The 27,968-nt window shown below is 36.3% G+C and overlaps 1 protein-coding gene across 5 annotated transcripts in view; it reads right to left on the reverse strand.

Annotated features, from left to right (window-relative positions):
- Positions 1 to 907: 907 nt before the first annotated feature.
- Positions 908 to 27,968, reverse strand: part of FGF14 (fibroblast growth factor 14) — a 376,579-nt gene continuing 349,518 nt past the window's right edge. For all 5 annotated transcript variants that reach the window (XM_021530239.2, XM_021530237.2, XM_021530240.3 and 2 more), the window contains 2 exons: positions 10,113 to 10,311; positions 908 to 7,639 (listed from right to left, as the gene is read on the reverse strand). In XM_021530239.2, the coding sequence (XP_021385914.1) occupies positions 7,503 to 7,639; positions 10,113 to 10,311 (336 nt within the window). In that variant the 3' untranslated portion in view covers positions 908 to 7,502. The remainder of the gene's footprint in view (positions 7,640 to 10,112; positions 10,312 to 27,968) is intronic.

Consider the following 27,968-nt stretch of genomic DNA (forward strand, 5'->3'; position numbering starts at 1 on the left):
ATTCATAAAATACTGGCCCTATGGAACTTCTCCAGAGATTTTTTGTAAATTCAGTGGAACCGATATTATACCTATAATGACTATTTCTTTGAGCAACCTGAGGCAAAGGTATAAAAAGATCCTTATTTTAACATGATTTACTTGTTTGTCATTTCTCCTTGTCAGTATGCAACAATTCACCTGTAGAAGAGTAACACTACTGGAATATTGTCAAATAATTAGTTTGATTTGTTTTATGGTATTTGAAAAATACCATATTATTTGGCCCATTTTTTCTTTCCAACAATCCTGATTATGAACCAACTCATAAATTGAAAAAAAACTGTAAAGAAGCCTATAAAAATAGTAAAAAAATTTTATTTGGTCAAATTATTGTGTAACTGAGGTCAAATCATGTGAAACTTGTAGACTGAAGACCTGAAATATTTGAATGGAACATTTTCCACAGGAGAACTTTTAGTTTCTGTGGTTGATATATCAGTAAGTTGGTTATCTAATCTACATATTACAATACTTTAAAATACATAACCTATAGAAACATATGGAGTGAAACTAATAAAGATATAAAAGTACGACTGCCTATTCTGCATATGTATTCTGCAACTCACATGTACTTCTGTTGTACTGTTCTATATATCTATAGCTGCCTCCTGTAAAGCAAATGAAAATTTTTTATATTAGTAACTTTTAGGATTTTACTCTTAGAATTCACTGTTCAGGAGAGATTGCCCTGTCACACATTGAATTCACTGAATTTAACTGCTTTCATAGAAGTGGAGAACCTGAACATCAATTGACTTTAAATATCATCTGTGCTATGCAGTAGCTTGGTCTCAGCCAAAGATGTTTGGGCAATGTCAACAAAGTAATTCAAGTTTTAATACAGTAAATACAAACAAAGCAGTGGTATGAACAAAAATTTTATTTTTATTTTCCAATGGTGAAATGCTGCTCAGTGTGAAATTCACATTGAGTTATGAACGATGCACAACTATTGGGACTTCCCTAACTTATTTACATGAGTCTCTTTTTTTTTTTTTTTTTTTTTTTTTTTGTACATGTAGATTTGGCAGCCCTTGAATTCTTTAGAGCAAAAAAAAAAAAAAGAAAAAAAAAGAAATATACATTTTAGTTTCAAAAGTGTTTACATTTTGTGAAACCGTGATTGAGCAAGAAATTGATTAAATGGCTCAGAAATACTTCTTTTAGATACCAAACTTTAACATTGTGGTTTAGGTGCCAAGGTCCTGATTTTTGAAAAGGTACATGACTCAGAAATAATGGAAATGTGTATTAACAAAAAAAAAAAATGTTTTTCCATTATTAGTCTAGAAATTACTTTTCTTTTAGAAAGGACAATTTTGAAATAGGAAAATACAATGGTACAGAACATGTAATTGAATGCAAAATTTCAAATGTATTTATTTAACTGCTTTATTATTCCTCTGTTCCATATAGCTTACTCTTTAACTACCACTTTTTTTCCTCTTAACCTGGATTCTTTCTTTCTAAAATTGAAGCTTGTGAAGCCCATGTTCTCAGGGAGTTCCATTACCAAACATCCAACTTATACATAAGCTATGCAGATAAATAACTAGACATACATCCCAAAGCTGCTAACTACTCTCTTATAGAAAACCAATTATCAGATTACCAAAGTATCAGGCAGAGTTCTAAGCTGAATTCATAACGCATGAAGAATCCTCAAAGTAAAATTCATCTTGAAATTTTAATTCATATTTTATACTTAAAACCCTAAAACTCCATGGAGCTCAACAGGAGTATTTTCTCAAGTTTTAGCATATATGCATTTTGCCAACCCTGATGTCTAGAGAGGACAAATTGTTGCTTTTATTTATATTTATGAATAATGAATACCGCTGACCTGAATCATCTCATTATCACTGTTTTTTTTGCATATACATTCATCTGCTGAATCAGAGTGTAAACAATGAAGGATACTAAGTTCTCCTTGCTTTCCTTCTGTTTGTATTTAGTATTGTATAAAGAAAATACTAGATAGTCAAAACTGTTCTGGTGTCAGTAGATGCTTTTGACTTATTTCATGGCATCAAAACATTTATATATACTGTAGATCAGCTGTGGTATTTCAGGTACTCATTTAAATATAAAAGAACAACTCTTTAGGTGGTTCCAGTGTCATATTTGATGCATTTTACTTTGTCATTTCCTTTAATTTTAAATTTATATACTTAAAGAGTATAAAGTAATTTTTATTTCTACTTTGGTTTTTTTTTTTTTTAAACCAATTAGCTCCAACTTTTTTGACTACTGGATGGGTTATGTACCTATAGCATTTCAAAAAGTGTTATCCAAGTTGTTTGTTAACTTACATATTGAAAAAAAAATCAGAATATCTAAGACAGCTACTCTCCATGGATCCTTTAAATGCAATTATCAAACAAAATGGTGCTATAACTATAAACCTTAAAGTATTAACTAAGACTACTAAAAATGTAATGAACACATTAATTATTTTGCAATTTTTCTTCTGTTTCCTATAATGTTGCTTGAACATTTCCCCTGCTCTTCATGCTGAGGTAACTGGTGATGTGACACCCAGTATATCTGTTATGTGGCTCATTTCTTCTCTAGAAAAATGAAATCAGAAGGAATAAGATTATTATTCCACATATTTGAATATAATAGCTATATTAATAAATAGTTATATTTTTCCCTTATCTCCTTCCCTGTGGTGGGAATTCCAGATAGATAAACTGTAAATGCAGGAAGAAGCATAAGGAAGTGAAACTTACTGCTTGATTTTTCATTGCTAGTGACTGTTAAAAACCTGATTCCAGGCCTGTGGCAAAAGGCAAAACCAAACTGGATAAAAGGGGACACTTCACTGATTAGATTGATAAACCTTATAAACAAGAAGATATTATAGCCTTGTTTTCTTCTGATGTGAGAAGGAACACAGTCCAGAAGCTTGCCAGTGTTTCTATAATAAACTTGCAGAATTACACCTATTGTGTTTAACATATCTGTAATATCACCTGTAAAAAAACCTGTGGATTGATTTACTTCTATAATTTATTAACCTGCTTGTCATCCATTTTTTTCCCCACTGGCTATATTCTTTGGATGCATTTACTCATGTATTTGCTGTCCCTTTCTGATATATTGCCCTTGCTTCTTTGCAGAAAGACATCCCACTTTGTAGCTAAATCATACTGGGATGAAAAAAGCTAAGTTGAATATTTCTGTGACTAATTAATTGAACAAAAAAATTATTACATCTTTAAAAATAAGTTATAGCGTTTGCATTAATCATCACAGAAAAGAAAACCCTGTTAAACATTTTAGAATGCAGTGCATGTTTATCTAAAGGGACATTTAAAAGAAAGAGAACCTTCCCATTGAAATGTAGCTGAATAATCTATTCTTTAGAGCAATAAACAGATGGATCATCATGGTACACTTTTACTGCATGGTCCAAACTGTCTGCTTTCATACCTCATTGTGTAAACTAGTTTTAAACCAAGACAAAAATTTTCCCCATAGAGATATATTGTTTCAGGTATATACCATAGGCAAAGTGAATTGCTTTACTTTATATCTAGTGAAGGGGAGGGTCTGGGAGGAGTTTATTAAGAACCAACATTTATGAAAATGACAGTATATTACAAAATCAATTGAGAATGGCTAAAAAACCAGAAAATTAAGCAAAAGCTCTGTTATGTGAACTACAAAGCACTTAAAAGGAGCTAGAGACCTTTCAATAGGCTCTATCATGCGAGCAATCTCATAAGGATTCTTGTGTATTTATAAAATTTTTGAAGTACAGCAAAATGGTGCTTTATTGAAGTAGTTCATATCTCCTCAAAACTGGATCTCTAAAACTGTGCAGGTGTGTCTAATTTTGCCAAATAGAACCGTAGCTGAAATACAGATCAAAAATGAGAAGAAAACGACTTTATGCAGTGTTAACATATAAAATGGCAAGATGAGGTTAGATTTCAGTGTGAACAGTCTCTCAGAGATTAGAGAAGACCCAGAAGAACAAAATACAATGCAAGCATGCAAAAGACCTGGAACGCTGCAGATTCACGGACAGCTGCACATGTAAGTACAAAAACCCCAATCTGTAAATACAAATTGATTCCATCAGGTTTACTATACAGTACTTTAGTAGTAACAGACAATTGAAAACAGCTTTCACTTAACAGCAAAATTAGTTTTAGAGGGAAGTCTCATCCTGGAGAACAGCAAGAGAGGTATTATATTAAGGAGCTGAAATTTTCTTTGGCATGGTAAAGGGGGAGAACTGAGTTTGCCAACCTATTTACATAAGTTTAACCATCTTGTGGCCAGTGCAATGATGCTTTGCACAGTCTATTTCTTACATAAACTTTTTTGTTGGTTTCCAGTATGCCTTCATATAAATGTTTTATTCATAATGTTGAATCTGTGTATACAATAAATAAGAATCAACACAAAATGTACAATGCAGACAAACTCTTTGCATATATGTATGTAAATTTGTAACAGTGGCCAACAGTTCTTTGACAGACACAACCTACAACATGCAGTTAGTTCATCCTTGTACTCTTCCCATGCAACAGATGAGACAAGACAAAATTCAAGGGAGGAAACAAAGCACAAAGATATTTCTGTTATGTTTAAACAGATTGTAGGAAAAAAATTAGGACATTGATTCATTGGATTAAACGCTCATATGAATTTAGCCCACAGAAACAAAACCAGAAAACAATAATTAGAAAAAATAAAAAAAGCTGTATTTCCAATAAGTACTAACTGCTTAAATAAAATAAATCTGGCCTTAATTATAGCCTCCCAAACTGGTTCACAGATCATAGTTGCTCAGGACGAAAAGGTTAATGTTGAAAACAATGTTTATATAGGATCAGGCAATGAACCAGATCCTCCTTGCATGGCTCAGCCAGGTCTCCAGCCCTCTCTCCTCAGGCTCTTACACTGGGTGAATAAAAAGACAGATGAATGGGACATGAACTCATGTATTCCTTCCTGGTGAATCAGCTGAGAGAGAATGTAGCCTTCAGCTGTTTTATCTCACTTGAAATACTGTGATGTTCTCTTACAACTGCAGAAGGCCTGGGGCCCGGGTGGCAGTGCAGCCAAGGCTGCTGCCTCTCCTGGGTCCTGCACTGCAGGACCAGCCCTGGCTCCCATCTGAGCTGCTTTGGTTTGATTTTGTTTTCTCAGGGATGGTGCACAAATCCCACTGGACCAGATGGGATGAGAATGGCACACCGAAGTTTTTAATAAAGTGTTGTTTTCCCTGCTCACACAGATTTAGTGCTAGCAGGCAAGGACACAGTCTTAAGTCAAAGTTTCTTTGCATTTTTATCACAGTTTTAGATTAGGTTTGTGTTTTTTTTTTCTCTACATGGATAGAGGGCTCATGCTTAACTCATTCCCTCCCTAGAAAGACCCAACATTAAGCATTATCTTGCTGTTCTCATATCACACATACAAAAAGAAGTCTGACCTACAGAAAAAAGAAAAAGTTTTTCTAGAATTTAGCAGCTTTACAGTAGCCTCCTTGAAGAGTGCACTAAATGTTGCTTATAAAAACAAAACACATTTGAAAACTAGTATGAAGAGTTCATTCAGACTGAATCAGACTGTTCAGCTGAGCAGACAGGGAGTTTGAAATAATCAGCAGTCTCTGTCAAGGACTTCAGCACAAAGATGTGATAAAACAAATTGCCAGAAATACAGTGCTAAAAAAGGAACGGATGTTTTCCTCTTTTTGTCTTTAAATATCAAGGTAACAGCAAGAGGCCAAGAGAGTGTTGCCACACAGTTTTCCATACTGAGATTCAGTTTGATCTTTGCTGCCATTTTTAAGAAACAAATTCCTTCTTAAGCACACAGAGAGCACCTATATATTTCATCTTCTGAAAGCCTGTGACTAAGTGTGCAAAAACTTCAGTGGCATCTCTGTGGCATTCTCTGAATCTTTCCCCCACCTGCCTTCATCCCCCACAACACTGGCTTAATTGTTCACAAGTGACAAACTCAAAGGTTGATGTTGTTCCTGGTAATATGATCCAAGGATTCAGTTTTAAGATGTTTTTGATTTCTTCTAGGTTCATGTAGGAGAAAGTACAGTATATAGAGATCAAGGCAAGGCACCTTCAATCTAGCAATTTTGTGGGCATGGTATCCTAGGAAGCTGGGTGGAGGTACATACTGGGATATCAGTGAAATACATAGGACTGGACTTTGCATGCTTAGTTAAAAATAAAAATAAAGTTTCGTAATATGTCCAGTTTTAAAACGTCTTTTTTTTTTTTTTAAAACACCAGAAATATTAAACTATAATTTGTAACTACCCTTTGCATTGGTGCTGCAAAAAAGAACACAACAACAACCCTTGCCCATGCTTTGCTAAGTAGGTGTGGGATTCGGCCAAAAATAACAATGGCATTAAGTTCAGTTCCTTAAAAACAGGAAAGGATTATATTTGAAATGGATTTAGGTAGCACAATTCTGATTAGTCTTACTTTTTTATTCTTTTATCGGTGGTGGTTGTTTTTCAAACAATGAAGATTTAGTAGATGAAAAATGAGCCTTAATTCAGGCCTACAAGGCCTACAAAATTCTTTGGACCCACTTTTCCAAAAATTAGTGGGTCTTGCTCGCTGGGCAAGGCAAATGTTACCATTACCAGTAAGCCTGTGATATGTATAAAACACACACACAAAAAGAAACTATAGGGGGATGCCAAACACATGTTTCAGAAAACTCCCCATTGGTTGTGTTTGACGCTCTTCCCTCCATTTTAATGCCAACCTCAGAAGCACAGTATCTGTTACTAAAGAGTATTCACATTTAATCAATATTTTAAGCCAGAGACAATGATCCTATTCTTTATAGATATAATTTTTAATAGTAGATTTTTGAAGGCTTCCTGATTCCCTGATTGCTTTCAAAACTAAGCCACCGGCAACACTTAAGTTATAGAGAAACACAATCCCTGCAAAAGGTCACAAACAGTGGAGCGAGCAGCCTTATAAAAAAGGGAAGAAGAGAAATCCATAATAGCACAGGTTTACAGCATCTAACTAGAAATTACTTGATTATTTGTGTGCTACAAAATAGAACTTAAACACATGGATTTTGCTGAAACTGGACTCAAAAAGGGATTATGGGCAATTGTCAGCAGGCAAGGTATCAAGTGTACTTGTGAAGTATGTCATTCACATGAAGTGTCACAGTCACAGAAAAGATATTAAAAAGGCATTCCAATATCTGGTAGGGCATTCCATGGTCTGAGTTTAGCTGGTTCATCCAGGTGTCTTCTCGTTGTGGTGGAGCTACATGTTGAGATTTATCCACTTGCAACAACTCAGTTCAGAAACAGGAACGGGCAAGCTGGTGACTTGCCACAAGCTGATCCACAACACTGCCGAGGGGAAGTCTGGCAAGGATAAATCACTCAACTGTACTTGGGACTCAGTAAAGTCACAACACCTGCGAGGATCTGGCTATGTCGTCTTGCTCTTGTTCACTGGTTTGCCTCCATTCATTATTGCAGATGCACTTGTGCTTTTACTTGGAGTTACCCCAGCCTTTGGCACTGTTTCTCCAATATCATGCAAAGATGGTTCTCGATACATGGCAACTGAGGGGAAGGAAGAGAAAGGGAGAAGCATTTTTAGCAATGTATCACATATGAGAGTTCATCTCAAATAGGATTAATTTTCTATGTTCCTCTTGCATAACAGGGAAACTGTTTATTTTACAGACGCTGGTTTTGCACCACTGATAGAATTGCTTGACCCTCCAGAATTCTCACTTCTTCTGCATCTGACTTTAAAATGCAGTAGGAAACTGCATTCTTCCCTTGCTTAATGGATACTATAGCTTATTGGAAATTAAAAAACTAGTGTTTTTTCTTTGCATAAGGCACACAAAATTGTCCATGTGTTTACCGATGTATATGTATATACAACCCTTAAATAAACATTAAATAAACATGTGAGCATTTAGAAGTAAAATGTGTTAAGACAGATTGTAATTAAAAACGGGATTATACAATACAGTTGTCTAGACTTAAATGTCCTTTCTTAGTCATAGATTGCAAGACTAGGCTAGGATACAGTTCTACAAAGTTACACGTACATCAGTCTCCCAAATCGGAGGAATTTGGCCATGGTCTTTTCTTCAGGTGTGCCCTGAAGAAATGTTCAGGATATATGGAGAATACAAAAGTTATTTGGGGGTTATTTCCAAAAACATTTGCAGTAGCCACTGATCTCCACTGAATGTAGAAGTGCAGAAAACTCCAAATTACACTATGAACTGAATTCTTAGAGGAATTAGAAGTTTCCCCTGAGCTTCAGTCCCTATCTAACCGCTTCAAATCCTTTGAGGGAAATACATGTATTCAATAACACAGTTCAAGCATTAAGCTGCCTTAATGATTAATGCTCTTGTATAATTCAATTTCATTTTCCATGTCACTCTATCAGGTAATATTTCCACTTATACCTAACTCAGTTGCATTTATTTATATCTGAGCAATGTTAAAAGAGGTGTCACAGCAGTCAAAGGAATTAATCATCGCACTGATTTCCCAACTGGGTGTGTGCTACCACACAGAGCACAATTCCTTCATCCCTTGGCTAATTAGAGTGGGAGGCTGGAGCATCAAAGTACTGACCTTGATCTTCGATGATGTGAAGTTTCATAATAAATGTAAAGGGCCCCATAGCATCATTAACTAATCAAATACTTATTCTAACATTTCCAGTGACACAATCTAAATCCTTTTACAGCTTCTTAAAGATGGAAATTAAATGTCTTCTCTAGAGTACATAAGGTTGGTTATAATCTGTATCTTCAGAGTGGTCCATAAATGTGTTTAGGGCACTTGACCGATTAATTAAAAGAGCTTGGTGAAATAACACTGTGACCTACAAAATTATCACATTGAACGACATGAAATGGAACTATAAAGTAAGGAATTATATAGCAGAGCTGTAATATTTGATGATTTTCATAGCAATGTAAATCAAGTAATTTCTAAGCATTGTCTAATCTAGTTTGATAAGTCTGATCATTCAAACATTTTAAAAAAAGTAACTTCTTTCCTTGTACACAAAAATTTGCATTGCTTTAAAAAAATGCATTGGAGTTCCCTCCCTATAAATCTTTATATAGAAAGATCAAGAGATAAATTATTAGTATTGTTGAGAGCTTATGAAACAACTGCAAACATTCACAAGACAGGTAAAGGCATCAACCTGACTTCAAATAAACATAAGTTTATTTGATTATTTCCTTATGATAAAGTATTTGACAAACTGATCCTTCAATCAAAAATTTTAAGTTAAATATCAAAAGAAATTGGACTGCTAACCAAAGTATTACTCAGGTGTGTGTTTTCAGATAGCAAGAAATGAGGTAACTTGCAGAATATCTGAGGCTATGTGCAGCAATTAGAACAATAAGTAGTGCCATCAGGACAAGAAGCAAAAGCCAGCATAAAAATATATACATATGTATTTATATATAAATACATAAAATAACACAAAAGGTTCAAGATATTATTTGATTTTCAGAGAATGGGACATCATTTTTGGTGTTTAAGGTTACTGTGATTGTTATTTGCTCCTATCTTGGTTTAAAGGCCAATTTACATGAGTTGTGTACATTACATCACTTGGCATAATTAAACATCATGATTTATTTTATAGCGAGACCTTTGTGTTTTGTTAAAATGCTGACATTTCATCCATTCCTTTTATAACTCCCAATGTTCAATATTCATTATCTCATTCTGCCTAATGGAAGGATTATTTTCTCACTGCAAGATTCACAATAGTTTTCACAATGGAACATTTTAAAAGCAGCACAATACTATTCCACAGGAGACTACTTTTCTTGTAGAATGACCACTTAGTCCCTGGAAAACTGTTTTTACATATGCTCTTTGTAACATCAATACACGGAGGCACAAAATGGCTCCATGAAACTTGGGGAGTGGCATTGGGATTGACCCCACATGCACATTCAGTACAGGCAATTTGGAAACCATTCCCTATTCTTGTGAGATGTACAGGAGAGTCTGCCAGAGGCGGACTGAGCCTCACCTTCCAATGGCTTGGGTAGAAAATGAGCTGCTGGTTTTGTTTTCTTCACTCTGTTTCCTTTCATGACCTGCCCTTCTTTGTTCAGCCCCAAGAACCAAGCCCTCCCGGACTCCTGTTGTCTGTAGAGCATGGATGAGTAGATTACATAATAATTTTCAAAAACAGACTCCTTGAATTTGCATTCTGGTGTAAAAAGTTCCTGTGGGAAGAAAAACAAATATTAAATGGTATCTCTAAAGTGCAGGATTTGTTTTGTTAACTTACAAATGCCTCATGATAAGTTTTATATATGATTTAAGACAAGGTTCGGCTTTAAGATCAGGAGTTCTTGTCTTTGTCTGGAAGACCTTCAGTGAACTTAGTTCACTTCCCATGCATGCCTCAGTTTACCCATCTTTGCAACAGAGATAGTATATTTTTGAAGTAAAAAGAAAGCCACACAGGCATAAAAGCACAATTAAAATACAGGCATAATTATTGTTATTATGCTTCTTTCTCTGATAGGAGGACCTTATTAAGATTAAGAAAGTGTATGCAAAAGTAGTATTAGTGAAATAACAGTTGTTCTGTTCTAACTGAATGCAGCAGGCTCCCTCTCATTACAACAATTAATATTCTATGGTTAAAGTGCTGCCACCAACATATTGTAATATATAACAATCCCTGTAGTCCAGGACAATACCACTACAGAGCAATACTGTTCTGATATACAAATTTCTGGACAAAGAATAATAATTTCTATTGGCATCCTCAGCATTCATTCCAAAACTAGAATTCATTTTTCAGAAGTCACATTCAGTAACAGCAGTTGTCTAAAACTCTATATAGGTTTATTTAAGCATAAACTTCTGTAGTCCAGTAGCAAAATAATTTATATTTATATATATATATATATATATATATATATATATATATATATATAACACAAGTAACTAACAAAATAACCAGTGTACATATCCATTGAGATAGAGATTACCAAAATTCTTTGAAAAAACCCAGCAAGTTAATAAGCAAATAAATATACATTTAAAATATCACAAGAAAATAGGATGCCATGTGAATGTGATTTTCCGTCTGTGGACCCATCTGCTGAAGCCTGTAGAAGAAATAAGACATAAAAGGAGGTAGATGTGGGAAAGGGGGAAGTAGCATGCTAAGATTTCAGAGCTCAAAGTCCTCAGCCCTGGAAACTCTTTATACTTCTTTTAGTTATCTTTTCCAAAAAGCAAAAAAAATCTGGAAACTTCACATCTTTTCCCTTTTCTGTTCACACTAATTTTTTTTTCATTTCTTTTTGTTCCTGGCCCCATGCAGTACTGAGTTAAAACCCAGCAGGCAATGTATTTTCAGGGTCTCTATGCCATCCCCAGCTGCCTATATATTGTAAGAATTTCACAGCTGTTTCTGCCACAGATTTACTTTCTGGAAATTAAAGTCCTTAAAGACACAGTTCCCTATACAAAAAAATCACAGATTAAAGACTTTTCTGAATGTACACTGAATGTCACTTGGTGCTCAATCTGGTTCTTCTAATGTAGTGGGGTACATGGTATTTGTACTGCCATGGCTTAAGTTACCACCTTTAAGTAAAGCTGTCTTGATGAACACGTGGTCAAATCTTTGAGCTTCAGATTAAAGAAAAATGTATTTTATGCAGCAAGAAACTAAAAGCAGGGAACAGCTTGGAAATAATTTGTGAGCCTGCCAGAAAATAGGTTGCTTTGGCTGTGTCAGCCAGTACACTTGGTGTCTATAGGTCAGACTCTTACAGGATGCAAAAAAAATTCTGAAATGTGCAATGAGCATCTTTTTGCACTACCACTTTACCCCCTGTGTGTACAACTGCATACCAACTGCATATATCGAGATAGGTGTATATATATATATATGCAAAAATGCAAATAGAGTTTATACGAGAGGCACCAAACACTAATGACAGGAAAACACCTTAACTGCACCATCTCCTTTGCCATGGGGCTTTTTCTCTCTCTGTTCAAAACTTTAAGACATCTGTTGTTTGTGTTACTCTCCTTTCTCCTCCACTGATTTCAAGTCACAGTAGGGCTCAAGGAGACTCAAAATAAAACCAGAAGGCAGGGAGGCATGCTAGAGGGAATGCCTGTTAAAGCCTAGCACAAGCATTTACATGCGAGTCATGTTCCTTGGCTGTTGAAACAGCAGATGCTAATCAGGAAATGCCTACACAGCTCTCCTTATTGCCTACTTCACTGAAAATGCTACCCCCTGTGTTCCCCATGAAGTTTTACTTCCTTATAAAGCTCAATTACCATAAACACTACTTCTTAGCCAATACTCACATTTTTTGTGCTATAAACAAAAGCTGTTTGTCATTCTATGTTCTTCCGTACTAGAGCTGCTTGGCTGCCTCTAAACACTACTTGTATATTTTCCCTAACAATATCCATTATGATACTTAAACAAGGTTCTTTCAGTTCATATATCTTCCCTGAATCAAACCTGTCTTTTTCCTCTTTCATTTCTTTGGCATTGCAGTAGTGTTTCTGACAGTGCACAGTATATGAAGTGGTAGAGATTGACTTTACCAATAAAAAAAAAAAAAAAAAAAAAAAAAAAAAAAAAAAAAAAAGATTATGGCAATGCAATTACTCAGCTACTCCTGGTTGCAGACTAATAGACGGAACAAACTGGCATCGTTACTACTATGTAGTTATAAAAACATAATAATAGTCTGATTTTTTTTTTTGTTGTTGTTGTTGTTTAAGGAAGAGTCAAACCCAAATACTGTATTCTGCCTACTGCAGAAAACTACTGCAGCTATCCTATTTCAGATGTCTGGGTAGGGCAACAGCTTTGGACAGAGTTTGCATTCATCCAGTATATTAGGAGGCTATTCTCCCTGGGTTAAACTCTCAGTCAAAAGATCCCTTAAATATATGTTACTTTAAAACAAACTAATAGTTCCAGCAGTGTGGGGAGTATTAATTAATGAAAATTAGACACCTGATAATTATTATACTGAACTGCAGACACCAGTTCCTCTAAGAAAAGAGTTAATCAGGAGACTTCTGAAATGGCCCCTTCCCTGGGGGTCAGGTGAAATTGAATATTTCTAAGTTAAGAGTGGTGGCTAAAGTCTTGCCTCAGACACCATCTCAGCTGGCTGAAAATCGCTACTGTATTTTCTACAGTAAAGTAGCCGTAACACCTAAGGTGTTATTTTTGCATGTACATAGGTCAAATCTAGATCTGCATATCTTAGACTTAACCCAGTGAGAACTTCTAGAAAATTACAAATGTGCTAACAGCACTGACATAAAAAAAAAAAAAAAAAAAAAAAAATCTATGGGTGACTTTATTTAAACCTATTGTTGGGGGTAGAGGCAGTACAGAGGTGTTTTATAAAGGAAAGTGAGTAGTGAGGACACTCCCCTAGGCTACCTCCATGTCTGTATCCAACTTGAAGGAATTCAAATTTGCATCTGACTGACATGAATAATTTAGATCTTCCCTGCAAGAATGACTTTTTGGGTTTTGATCCCAGGACATTTTTTAAGAAGTGAATGAATAAATTGCAAAACCAGATATGACTTGAAAACAAGAACTTGTGCTCAGAATTTCTCTCTCAAGGTCGGAGCCCAGATTTAACCTGTAGTTTTATATAAAAAGTGGTTTTATCCTGTCAAAGCAACATTTGAGAAGTAAAGTGTATATGGGCTGCCAATTTCCAAAACCCCAGGAAAAGGTTTTGGCTGTGAAGTGCAATCTTCCTGGGTCCCAGAGAAATGAAGGATGCATTAAACTGCACTTTGCTGAGAAGAATTTTCACTTGGATATTTGTCTAGAGTCTCATCAAATTTTTGCTTGATGCGAGTCCTATTTGGAGATATTTTAATTCTAGTTGCAGTAGCATTAATTGCTAATTAAAGATTGTGAGTTCAAACTTGTGGAATCAAAAGCTCTGCCATTGCAGAGTTCTTAGTTTTGGGGGCCCCACCAGCATTGCCAAATCTTAGCATCATAGTATTCAAAATGATGGGGTTTTACCTCATGGAATCATGTGGTTGTATCAGAATCTGCTTTCATATAAGAACAAAACACAAAAGAAATAAAATAAGAAGAGCCATTATCCACTTCTCAAATATGTGACTTTCTGAACAAAAGAGCTCAAGTTACTTGTGGTGTCAACACAAAGATATAAGGGGTTGTTGGAAAGTAATTCAGATGACAACTGAGATGAATTCCCTACCAAGTAATGTCTTCCTGTCAATCAAAAGCTGAGGTCTGACATGATGAAGCTAAGCCTCAATGCCAATCAATAATATGGCACTGTAGCAAGTGGCTATCATTCAAAATCAATTGAGTAATTGAAAATATTTGCATGGATTATCAGTGTAACTTCCCATTGCTGTGATTTCACAATTTAGTTTGTTCAAGTTAGTTAGCTTTAGAGAAGTTACACATATCCATTCTTAGTCATGACCTTTCACTCAAAATAAACCCCACAAAGCACAGCATTTTCCTATTCTAGTTCTTAGAAAGAAAAAATATGCTGTGAACCACAGAGTTACAAACCAAAACTAGCATGACAATACAACTAGCCACATAGCTTCCAGATTATTTTTTAAAAATTAAATGGACACCTGCAGTTTTAAATTATATTTCTGTTCAGTAAATCAGTAATGAACTGTCAGGACTGAACAAAACGTAACCTTTCATTGCACAAAATGAGTAATGATCTCCAATGATCAGCTGTACCAACAATAAGGGCTCCCACAAAAGTTTCCTACCTTCTTGTTCTGAACCTTTAAGCCTCTTTAGTTTTGTGTTTTATTCTGAAATAAATGAAGGAAGGGCATTAGTTACAGCTCACAGAAGTGATAAAGCTAGCATATAGCCTCTTGAATTGTAGTCAGCAGCAAACAAGGAGTTAGTGTACTCCACTGGAGATGGGCACAACAGGATTTGTTAATCTACCAGGCAGCAAAAGCACAGCTGTAGGCTGGACTAGCTGCAGTTTCTCCTCAGTGCCGTGCAGAAAACACAATTGCAATACAAACTCAAAGTGATTGCCAGGTGAGAAACAGCCAGGCTAATCAAGCACTGTAAAAAACCCTGATACTATTCATTACTTGCACCTAAAATGCAGGTTATGGAACAGGACCTCAGAGCTTTTTAAGTACAGGCCAAGTGGAATCTGCCTGATGCAAACACCTCATAATCCAAAACCAACACATCCAATCAATGGTATCGGCACAGTAGGAGGTGGTTTCCATTTTTTTTTTTGGTTTTTGTAGAAATGATGACAAAGGATTCTTAAGGACAGACTGGAGAAAGGGCAACATGTACTTTGTGGAGGCTTATGAGAAATTTCTGCAGAGAGAGAAAAGCAGCACAGAATCAGCACAAAAGTGTTTTTAGAGTTAGAGGCTAGCAACACAGAAATAAAGAAAAGGAAATGACATTTTAATAGCAGATAGAAAGGTTGGAAATGACTCATGAAGACTGGTCTTAAGGTTGAAAAGAAGCAGTCTGCTTAATGAAGAAAATGCACTCAGAAGAGAAATAAGTTAAAATAATCAAGGTGGGAAATGAACTTTGTGGCAGAGTTCTGAACGGAGACTGTGGGGGTAGCACTGTATTCCTCAGTGCAGGAGGGGATGATGCTGCAGTGATCAAAGTGTGAAATGATGAGATCCTAGAAAACACCTGCAGTGGAGTGGAACAGCAAAAGGCTTTGTCACAGACATATTTGTGCAGCAAAAACTCTAAGGTTAGAAGGTTTCTCCTGCACGTGAGACTTGGAATACACTTAAATTGATATTCCAATGACTTGCTGCACATTGAATTAGGTGAGCAAGACTACCTTCTTACAGTAAATCTAATTGACAAATGCTTCTATAGGAAAACAAAAAGTCACTTAATATCTCCTCTCCATAAGACCAAATTTTCTGAATGGTTAAGATGGCTAAGAGTCTGCAGTTTGAAATCATCTTGTGCATGAGCTCCTCTTTGAATAGCAGAAAATACTGTAACACATGGTTACATACCTCATGAATTAAGGAGAAATTGATATTGTATTTCTATTTCTATTCTATTCTCAACTGCAGTTGAAAAGACATTTAGTATATCTGGGCCTAAAAAAACCCCTAATATAAACATAATTTTTAAACATCAGAACAAGAACAAGCAAAGTTGGCAGAATTTTCTATGTGCAAACTGGACAAGTAAGATACCAAGTTAGTAATTTGACTGCAAGCTTTGCAGTCAAATTACTAACTTCAAAAGTAAAGGCAGTAATAGCTGAACATGACAATCCTATAGATGTCCTATGAAAGCAGCAAACACTCATAGCCCCTTTCAAGCACTTTCCACCATTTTCTGACAGAAAATTTCCTCAACAAATTACAACAGCCAGAGAACACCATTACAGTCTCTTCTAAGTTAATACTATTTATATTTATGAAGATTACTATATGTGATCTTTAAAAAAGGAGAAAGTTATAAAAATAGGATTTGCTATCATGCAGGTAAAAATCAGGGATGATTCTCGCTGGTTAAAGAATCACCAAGAATACATTAAAATGTCAGCATGTAAAAGAAAGCTTTTAGCTACAATTTCTGTATCTCATTTTCAAGGTCTTTAAAGACTTGAAGATTTGGCTATAACTGCTTATAAAGAAATCAAACACTTTTGAGTAAATTTAGGCAAAAATAAATGTAAATTAATGTTATTGCAAATATCAGCACTTACTTAACTAGGACCTTAATTAGCGGGGATATGAATGATAACATTGGTCATGTAGCAATTCTTTTATTCATGTACATTCATAAGCACTTAAAACAAGGTAATGAATAAAATTCACATAATATACATATAGATAAGCTAACAAAAAATAGTTTGAACAGATATCTGTGTGTTTAAGAGACTCACAAAAGAGTTAGGGTTGCAAGGGACCTCTGGAGATCGCCTAGTCCAACATCCTTAATGCTGATCAAAGACCAAGTTTGGCTTAATTTTATGTCCAGATTGGAATCAAAGAATCATTAAATTGGGAAAATGCCTCCAAGATCATCAAGTTCAACCTTTGACTGAACACCAACATGTCAACTAAACCACAGCACTAAGTGCCACCTCCTGTCATTTCTTGAACATGTCCAGGGATGGTGACTCTACCTCTTCCCTGGGCAGCCAATTCCAGTGCTTAAGCATCCTTTCAGTGAAGAAATTCTTTCTGATGTCCAGCCTTCCTTGGTGCAGATTAAGGCCATTTCCTCTTGTCTTGTGTCCGTTTGCCTCAGAGAAGAGGCTGACCCTCACCTGCCTACAACCCCCTTTCAGGTAGTTGTAGGGAGTGGATGAGGCAATGACAGAATATCACATCTTGGTTTGCAAAAATTTCCTTACTTCACAACAGATAGGTTACCTCGCTTACAACTAGAAGCTATGGCCATATAATCTATAATTTAATAAAGGCAATAATATATTTTTTATGGAAGGCAGAGCACAGAGCACATGCTCTTTCATAAACTTACTATTTGAAAGATGAAACAATGATGTCAGATAAAAGAATATTTTAAATAATAACTGCAAGAATGATACTAAATTATTACTTACATATACTAGTCAGGAAAAGTAATATATTTCTCTCTCCTTCTTACATATAAGCTACTATTATGTTGCAAGCAGTGCTCTGGTATTATTCTTCTTTTGACCACTATCTACAATTCATAGTCATCAACTCAGTGGGACACAGCCGAGATGGAACAAATTTCCTTGATATGAGCATTTCCGATAAATATTATTTAAAGTTGGACAATTAGACTCAAAAAAATGACTTAATGTTTGTGAAATGCAGCCCATAGTAAAGATCAGAAACATAACCCTTACACTGGGGATGAGTGAGTAGAGGTTGTTTAAACACAAGAGAAAGTTTGAGGCAGCAGCCTGGAAAAGGTAACTAATTTTCAAAACTGTCTTTATGATGCTCATTCCAAAACTAGAAAACTTCACTAAATGCTCAAGAGTTGAACCACTAAAAAAGTTCTGCTTCTTCTGAATAAAAGAAGTAAAAATTATTTTAGAAATATTATTGAAAGCCAAATTTGTACCTATGGGTTTGGTCTGGGAATGGTCTGCAGCCCACCAAGAGCCATCATATGTTATAGCCTATGGTCAAGTATCCTCACAGACACATGAAGGAGAGAGAAGTGATTTTCTGTTTCATTTAAACTCTGAACTTTCACAGAAATGTGTAATTTTTGGCTTGGGTACATCTTTGGCTTTAAAGGAAACTCAGCCAGAATCCTTGTATCACTGAAATGAGATATTTGTTCTTCCAGAGCATAATCTCCTCCCCACCTAATCCTCAGCATCTACCTTCCCTTAAGATTCAAATATGAAGTAAAAATTGCTTGAAGGCTTCAGTTTAAACACCAGCAATAACTCCTTGCTTTATCAACACAGAGAGACATCTTTTATCTCCTGTACAGCATCTGTGATTAAAGTAACCCAGTATCAATAAGAAAGGCAGATGCCCCAAGGCGTGACTAAGACAAATAGCTTGTATTGTAAGAAATATTTTCTTCCAGTATTGTCATGGGGAATTTTGGAGAAGAAGATGAGTAAACCAGCCTATATTTGATGGTCATTTCCACTCAGAACAGCCATAATTCATCAGCTTGTTGACAGCATCAGGTTCTCATCTAGAAAAGGTCAATGCCAAGGGAAAAATGGGACAGCACTAAATTAAGAGACTGAAAGGAGGATTTAACAACATAGCTGTTGAAACAAACCATGATGGGCTGGGGAAGAAATTCTCCTCCAGTTGCCCATCAATTCACCATCCTTTCCCTGGATGAATAATACAGGAGAAATATGGAGACACTCAGTCATAGACCAAACCTTTCCAAATGACAGTGGAATTTTTTGACACAAGTTTATCCAGACACTTGCAGTCATTACTGTAGACAATTTTCTACAATGTAATTGTCTCACATAAAACAAGGTATAAAGAAAAACTCAAAAATAGCTATTGAAATGGCCAAAAAGAAAAAAGGACAATGATTTTTATTTACCACAAGGAAATTTCTGCTCCTCTCTAATACACTAAAATATTGGATAAAGAAAAATGATTAGAGTTTTTGCCACTATTGTGCAACATCAGATGGGATGGTATATTTTCATATACACAGTGTTTTTGTAGACTTCTCTCAGTATGATTGTATACATGTCCATAACTATGTACAAATGCAAAAGTAAACATAAATAGGTGCAAATTTAGAGGTATTTTCAAGGTATAATTTAGGCTCTTTCAGTTCTACATGTTCCTTCCAAAAGATGTGTGAACTTATGAAAGTTCGAAATGGGTGTAATTTACAAGCTGAGAAGCTAGAAAAAGTTGCAAGAACACTCAAGCTGTATGAAGTGGCCTACTTTAGTGTACTCTTTTCTATTTCTTTTTTCTTTATGGTTGTGAGCCTGTTTTTGTGCTTGCAGCCTTTCTTTACAACTTGTCAGTGTATGAATTACACTGTCTAAAAATCAACTATTATAAAAGAAAAGGGCTGTAATAAATGAAAGTCAGGAGGGTAGGCTTTATGAAGTTATAATTATATTATTATTATATGACATTCTTGCTAATGTCTCTTTCTCATCCGTTTGCTCTTTTGTGCTCAGTGTTCATAAGAAGAACATGAAAGGTAAATTCAGAGGAACCTGAGTCTGAGGAGATTTTTGTAAGGCAAAATTATTGTGTAATGAATGTCATCACATCTCTGAGAAAATGCATTAGCTAAGTCTTCTCTTACTTGCACAACTCAATATAAGCTGCAGTCAATCACTAAATGCTGGGAAGTACAGGGAACAGAGACAACTTTAACAACAAACTTTAACTGTTTGTTACTTAATTCTTGTTATACAACAAATATGTGGTTTAGGAGAAGCCACCAATTTCTTCCTTCTTTCACTGTGCATCCTTTTACCCATCTTTTTTCTTCTTCTTTGAAAGCACAACCAAATATTCAACAGGCGTTCTCCATTTCCTTCCAAAGCAGCTTTCACATATGAAAACAAAGGGCTGTAAATCCATTATTTGTTCTTTTTCATTCTCTGCTTTTTAAATGAGAAGATAGAAAATGATGGACATCTAACCAGAAAGACAGCCAAAACCTGACAGGCTGACAAGCTTTTAAATATTCTGTACCATTTCCTGTTTTATGCATTTTCATTCTTTCATAGAGATAGATGCCTACAGCACTGTTCCACTTAAAAATAAAAAGTCTGTGTCCATAAGACGGGACACTCAACAAACTGCTGCCTGCCATGAAATATCTGTCCAGAAAATATAATGCAAGAGCAAACTTGCCTGTCTTGAAATTAATAAATGTAAACAAAAATCTTAGAAGTCTTTCTAGTACAGGAATTATTCATATATCTAAGTATACATAAAATGCAAAAAGCAATGTTTACTTAAAATATTTCAGTTCATCTAGAGGTCTAAAAATATGTTTCTATTATTTTTTAATTTTCACATATCTACATAATTGTTACTTCAAGCATCCATTATCAGAAGAAACTTGAAGTACAGAGACTCACACTCAAACATTCAAAAACTATATCATGAATCAGTTCAAAACAAAATCCACTATGTCTCCTGTTTTAACTATATAAAATGATATAAAATGTCAGCCACTAAAAAGTATTTTTGTGGAATAGCATCATACCATTAACCAGTTGGAAATTGTGAAAAGAAAGAAGCAGACACTTTTGGGCATATGTTTATGTGCTAAAGACCAGAAATTTAATGTATCTCATTAGAAAGGAGATGATTACAAACAACTCCTAACACACAGCAGTGATGCTTGTTTCTGTTATGGATGGATAACTCCAAGGTGGTTGTATCTACATCCTGATATTCAGATAAAATTCCTCTTTCAGCAGCAAACTTTTAAGAGTTGATTATGTACAAGATGAGTATAGATGCTTGGAAGAACCCATAAAGGTACAAAAATCAGAGTGATAGCAAAGGGCTATGGCTTTTTATTTGCTTATTTGCTTCAGTGTTACAATATGCACTGCCGAACAAAAAAAAAAAAAAAAAAAAAAAAAGGAAGTAGTTACATCAAGTGGTTTTCATAACAAGAAACAAAGCAAGATTTTTGTCCTGAGCTGCTGGGCTGCTGGCAACTTACTCAAGGTACTAGAAATCTAATAGTTCCTTAAAAAATCAGTTGTGTCAGTCCACTATGTAACTCATTGTCTATTATAGGCTATTCCTAGAGCCATCCTGAGAAAGTCAGCACTTAGCTTTGCATGGACACAACACATTTATTCCAGAGTAGCTTCAACCTATTAATGAACTATCCTGGTGAATAACGAGATGAAAATATCCAAGTTTTAATCCTTGTAATCGACTCCTGGGGAAGGACATAACAGCTTCTTCAAAGAGGCTCAGCTGCTGTAAATATATTTCCAAGAAAGCAATGAGGTTTTACTTGAGATTACGGTTGCTTTTATGGCTGCTTGGAATTTTATGTACTTCAACCACATTCCTGAAACATGGAGGATCTTCCTCTTCGTCAACATGGCAATAAAAACACATTATCTATAGACTTGAGTAGCTAATTGCAAGGATAAACTGAGCTAGAAAGCATACATTACTATTCAACTGTTTATAAACAGAGTTGTAGGATCAGAGTCAAAACTGTAGCCAAATTAAAACCTTAAGGTGACCTGTAACCTGCCCTCAACTGGTAAAAGGGACACAATGGGTACACATATTAACATAGTCCCTGCTACATCATCTGTAAGAAGAAGGGACAAACTGCTAAATGCAAAGAAAAGACTGTTTTAAGGTCTTAGACACAGCCCTCTGATTTCTAAAGCAAAAAGCATGAAGGTGAGAATATCAGGTATTTTGATTTCCAAGTTTCTTGGAAGTACACTTTTTTACTGGTTCACCAAAGCTGAGCACAGTTTTCATATGTTCCCGTCACAAGAAAAGTGCATCAAGCCATGCTGCACACAAATTCTGAACTTCAAGAAATAATTCAAAAGAGCTGGAAAGAGGCTGAACTTCAGCCACTAACTTAGTGAGCCCCAGCTGATGCCTGGTACTTGATGCCCCTGTAGTCACCCTGATCTCAGCTGCCTCCTGGCTTACAAGATTGTGGGATTTTTTGTCTTTTAGTATTTGTTGAACTCCATTCCCTTAAAGTCTTTCAAGAAACTTTTGAATCTTTCTCCCCCAAAAATCATACCATCAGCATATTAAAATATTGCTACAGGCCAGAAGAACTCCTTGTCCTGAGAATGCCATAGTGATTGCACACCTATTTCTATACCTATATATGCTGAGGAATGTAACTCTTTGACTTAAGTTTTGACTGGCTGCTTATACTTTCATGTTTAGAGCTATAAACATGCAATTTGCTTATCCTCAGTTTTATCTGGGTTTCCAATTTCTCCCCCTGTCCTAAAGGCAAGACATGGCATGATGTTTATAAAATCTATCAAAATTACATATTCTGCTGTTATTCCTATTGGATTATTGCACCAAACTCTTAAAAAAAGTAAAAATGCAGATGAAGGACCTGTGTTTAGACTTAAACTCCTGTTACATTTGCTTACATTTCTCTTAGCTTCTATCTTTTACATTGGCCCAGATAGATTCAAGGAGTCCCTTGTGAGTCTGTGTATAAGAGGCTATTTTTCAATGCTCTACTCATCACAAATGAATTTGGTTCTCATGCTTGTATTAAAGAATTAGATATGGATGTGTTTCTTTCCCCTGAAAACTCCAAGTTCTGTTCCTTTTTATAATCAACAGATTATTTTTGCCTTGCTGCTTGTAATTCCTTACAAAACATGATTTTTTAGATACATGAGCTCCACTGGAGAGGCAACCGAATGTGACCTTTCGGCTGGGATGGAGCAGTTGGTGTGACTCGGTGCCCGTCAGGCTGGTCTCACTGGTGCTGACCCGGTGGCCCCGAGGGACTGCCCGTGCTGTCACATCTCCAGCCGTGCCCTCTGCAGCGCTGGCACACCCCGTGCAAGGGGCGAGCCTGCAGGAGTGGGTAACTCACAAATGAGCAACACACTGGCTGTGTCCATCACCTGCAAGGGCCAAGGTCAGAATGGAACACAGACACAATTTAAAATGCATAAAAACAATGACTTGGGGAAGAGCAAATGAAAGAGTGGACATGGAAAGGAAGCTTTGGAGGATTTGAAAGATTTTCCAAACTATAAATTATTTATAGTTTATATAAATATATATAAACTATACTGTACTGTACTGTGCTGCCCTCTTTTATTTTTTTCTTTGTTTTTCTTTTTTTTTTTACTGTGAGTTTTAACCTACCACTTATAGCAGGGTATTTATTAATGCCACTTCTAGTCTTTTACAAAGACTTCAGACAGCTACTGAAAAAAATCCCACTGAACTTTAGAGACTATTACCTATTATTGTTCTGTTCAATTACCTGATTTCTGTAATGGATAGGGTATAAAGGATGGAAAAATAAGGAGACCAAGTATGCTCATAAAGGGTTGGAGCTGCTGTATTCATGTAACAAAACTGAGATTGCAGAGTCATCACAGAAGGAATCAAACAACTGATCATGTAATCGAGCATCTAAAACTTAGAGCAGGTGGCAGCTCCTCTTCTTTTGCCTCTCTAGTTTGCCTGTCAGGTCTTTTTAATTTTACTTTTGATCTAACTAAGAGCAAATAAACAAGAAAAAAAAAACCAAGCAAGACAAAACATCTAGATATTTTTGAAATGTGGGTAGTATTCTACTGTACAATTTACAACAGCTTGGTACAGATATAACACTTGGATAATTCAAGGTTATTTCTTTATTCACTGAATGTCTCAAACAGCAGAAAGAATAAAATAGACAATTCTTACATGTTAAATTAATAACAATAAATTGGCAGGCCTACCAATGCTTAAAACAATGTGGAAGCAGCAACCGGTTGGGTTTTTTCCAAACAATAACAGTCTTAATATTAAGTAAAAAATAAGCATTTCTCTTTAAATCCAAATTTAGAGCTTGGTTCATGGTACAGTTTGTCTGAGTCTCCGACAGTGTAACATCTCCTTGGCATTTAGACCTGATCCTCTGTACTGACACATCACCTTGCACATTCAGTATTTCACCAAGCATTTCAGAGGTGCCAGCAGGAAGCACCAAGATATTTGGGAAATCTCAGGGTGTGAATCAGGCTGCCAGTAACAGGCTGTGACATTCAAAATGAGACTGCTAAGAAAAAAGGAGAAATCCTCTTCTTCAGGATGTGCACAGACACGATGCTCTAGCATGATTAAGAGATGAGTGCTGCTGCAGGGATCTGCCTCTGCAGTTGTGCTTGCAGGTGTGCCTCCTCTGCTGCTTCTGGAAACTCTTCAGCCTGGGAGCTGAACTTTTCCACAGAAAAAAAGCAGCAACTGAAACAATACTGCCAGTAAACATAAAATCAGAGGCATTAGATATACCTGCCTACACAAGTCACTAATTTCAGTGAATAAACCTCAATTGCCTCATGTACTTGCATGAGCTCAACAATTAGAAAAGAGGGAGTCACCGTGAATAGCACTCACAGTTTCTGCTCAGGCACTCAGTCCCCCGCAGTAACAAGAACATGTTGTTTACATTCTGTGTGATTTACATCCATAACAAAACTGGTATTTCACAAAAAGACAAACAGAAAACTTTTGTATGATTTTCATTTCTGTCAAGCTTTATGTCTTCAAAGGTCTGCACTAGTGTTTCCATCCACCATTGCCAGCAAACAGAATCACAGAGTCATAGAATGATTTGGGTTGAAAGAGACCTTAAAGATCATCTAGCTGCAGCCCCCTTTGCCATGGGCAGGGACACCTTGCATTCAATCAGATTGCTCATAACGTCATCCAACCTGGTCTTGAACACATCCAGGGATGGGGCATCCATGACTTCTCTGGGCAACCTGTTTCTGTGCCTCACCACCCTGAGGGTAAAGAATTTCTTCTGAATATCTGATCTAAATGTACTCCTCTTTAATTTAAAATAAATAAGTTGGGAAAAAGCCTTTGGAGTACATCTAGAAAAATCTGTAAAACTGAGATTAATGCCAGCATTCTCAAAGGTGATCTCTGATTTGAGATTATTTTCTAACAGCAATACCTGGAGGCCAGATGGTCAGCTATGCAGTGCTGGGCAACCTCTCCTTCGCTCTCAGCTGCTCTAGTGCTTCTGAAAATCGGGCCAGGAATTTTGGTGCCCCAAATATAGAGCTGTGAAAATCTACCCAGAAATATTTTTCCCTAAACTCAAAAAATCAGTCCCATTTTTCAATCCAGCTGAAGTCCTCTGCTTGCCAGTGCTAAGCCTCCCCAGGAAGACCCAAGAATGGACAGGAGTGTTTTCACCACTGGTTGTCACTGTTATCCCTACTCTGTCCTGTCTATACCTCACGTACAACAATCAACAAAGAGTTGGATATCTCACTATCAAACTTTAAAAAAAACAGTTCTAGATCAAAACACATAAGCAGATCAAATGCAATTCAGAGCTGTGGTTGCAAATCAACACTCAAACCTATTTAATGTGGGAGTGAATAAATTTTCTATTGCTTTCACCAATGTAGGTGTTTAAAAAAAAGGAAATCCACTAATTGAGTTGAGAGTTAAAAAATAGGTCAGGAGAAGTGCATGGGACAGAGTTGTGCTGTAGGCCAGAGAAAAAGCAGTACAGATGTGCAAGGTCTCAAGTCATAGGAATCAAAAGCAGAGTTCATCTGGGCTGAGACACTGTGGATAAATGAACAGGTAAAAAAATATTGCTCATAGAAACCTCCCATATATACATATTATATATTCATATATTCTTCTCCCATATATTCATTGAAGTGCTAGGATTTGTTTGCAGAGCTTCTTGTGAATTTTATCACTGCAGAATGGCATTTTTAATCATTAAAAAAGTGCCTGGGACTAGCTAAACATATAAGGTGGTCCTCAGATGGGCCTGAGGACATCCTGATACTCAAGTCTGGACATGCTTTAGCTCTGCCTCATTTTTTGGCACGAGGGGAGCACTTTAGCTGTCAAATCTTTGTGCCACTCCTATCTTTTCTAAAACTACTCACCCAGCTTTCTCCATGAGATGCTAGAACAGACACTGACCTCAGGATGGAAAGGCAAGCAGATAATAAGAATCTCCTTGCTTTGTCAGCCTTCCTTCCAAACAGAATCCACCATGCAGTACACTTACCCAGAGCCAGAATGTGAAAGGGTATGTTCATAGGACAGCTAAGTTGCTACAGGTCATAGCCTGACATTGTAAAAGGAGGTAGAATTCTGTATAAAAACATTTTATCAGAGTTCTGAAGCGAGCAGGAAATTCCTGTTGCTCTGAAGTGATATCCAGGGGAGAACAATCCATCCCCTGCCTCAGCTGATCAATTCGTGTTAGCAAAGCTTTTTCAGGAGCTGAAATTAAGTAAATGGAGTCATGCTTACAAATAAAAGGGGACAAAAACCCTCTCTGGTTTATTTTTATAACTTATCACTACCTCCAGAATGCTATTTTCAGTATTTAATTATTTACTCTTATCAATAATAATAAAGTGCTGTGATATTAAAAAAAAAAAATCTCCCTTCTCTACTCACAGAGTATCTATCTCTTGCCTGACACTACTTAGGCTCACAACTTGTGCAACACCCACAGTCTGCATAACTTTTACAAAAAAGTTATCTGGTACTTTAGCTTGTGCATATTAGATATGACTGACTCAAACCCCATCTACATCAGGTCACAAAGCAGAGGTAAAATTTTTAAATATTACAACCTGCAGAAAACTGATACAAAAACACTCAGGGTCTTCACTGGAAGATAAGAATTAATATTTTAAATACTTGGCTCCACATTTCTGATAAAAGTATACTTGATTTTAGTACTAAAGGGGAGTTATTCTCTTTGGATAAATGCTAAATTTTTACATTGAGATTAAAGAAAGAATTTATACAGCTCCCCCTGGCCAGAGAGCTCACGAAATACCAACCAGTAAATACCTAACATTTCTGTCTGGGTGTTCACATCAGCATCACTCCATGCCCACCATCACCTAAAAGTGATAGCCAGCCTGCAGAGTGAGCTTCACAGGCCCTTAATTAAAGCCCTGAGTTTAGGATAGACAGGTCACACCGTGAGAGCACTACAGGGGTGCCATTAAAGGCAATTGCTCCAGGACCAGCCTGGCTCCTGCTGGGGATCCTTGTTCCAGGAAGGGGGAGGCCGGGAGCTGGTGCTGGGGCAGGGAGCAGCCTCTCTCCCTGGCACCCTCCCAGGGCATGCACAGCCAGAGCACAGCCACTGTGGGCTGCTTGGAACTGGCCCCAGGGCACAGCAGCTGGAAACAGGGACCTGAGCCTCCCAGACAGATGGATTGAGCCAAGACAGATGTTCAACATCATCTCCTTTTGGGTTCTTCCAAGCAGTCTATCAGTCAAGGTGGGCAGATGAAGGAACCTGTTCCTGGCTGGCTCATGGCTCAATTTATGAATATTAAAATAGGCTCTCTCTCCCTTCACTGAAACTCAACAGATGCCAGACTTTCATTATCTTGTCCAGTTCTTTATTATGCTTTTATTAGATTCCACTTCTAAAAACATGTCCTCAAGCAATTTAATTTTTACATATTTTTAACTTTTGGGGAGTATATATTTTGTCATAGGTCACTCCTTGTTTAATTCAGGATACAAGCCTTCTGTAGGAATCACCCCATTTAAAAGTAAATAAATGACCCCTTATATTTAATGAAATATATTCTTCTTTTTAAATTCACTGCTCCAAAAGGAAAACCCAAATAGAAAATTAAAGAAAAGGGGA

The sequence above is a fragment of the Lonchura striata genome, chromosome 2 (genome assembly GCF_046129695.1).
Source record: "Lonchura striata isolate bLonStr1 chromosome 2, bLonStr1.mat, whole genome shotgun sequence".
Lineage (NCBI taxonomy): Eukaryota > Metazoa > Chordata > Aves > Passeriformes > Estrildidae > Lonchura > Lonchura striata.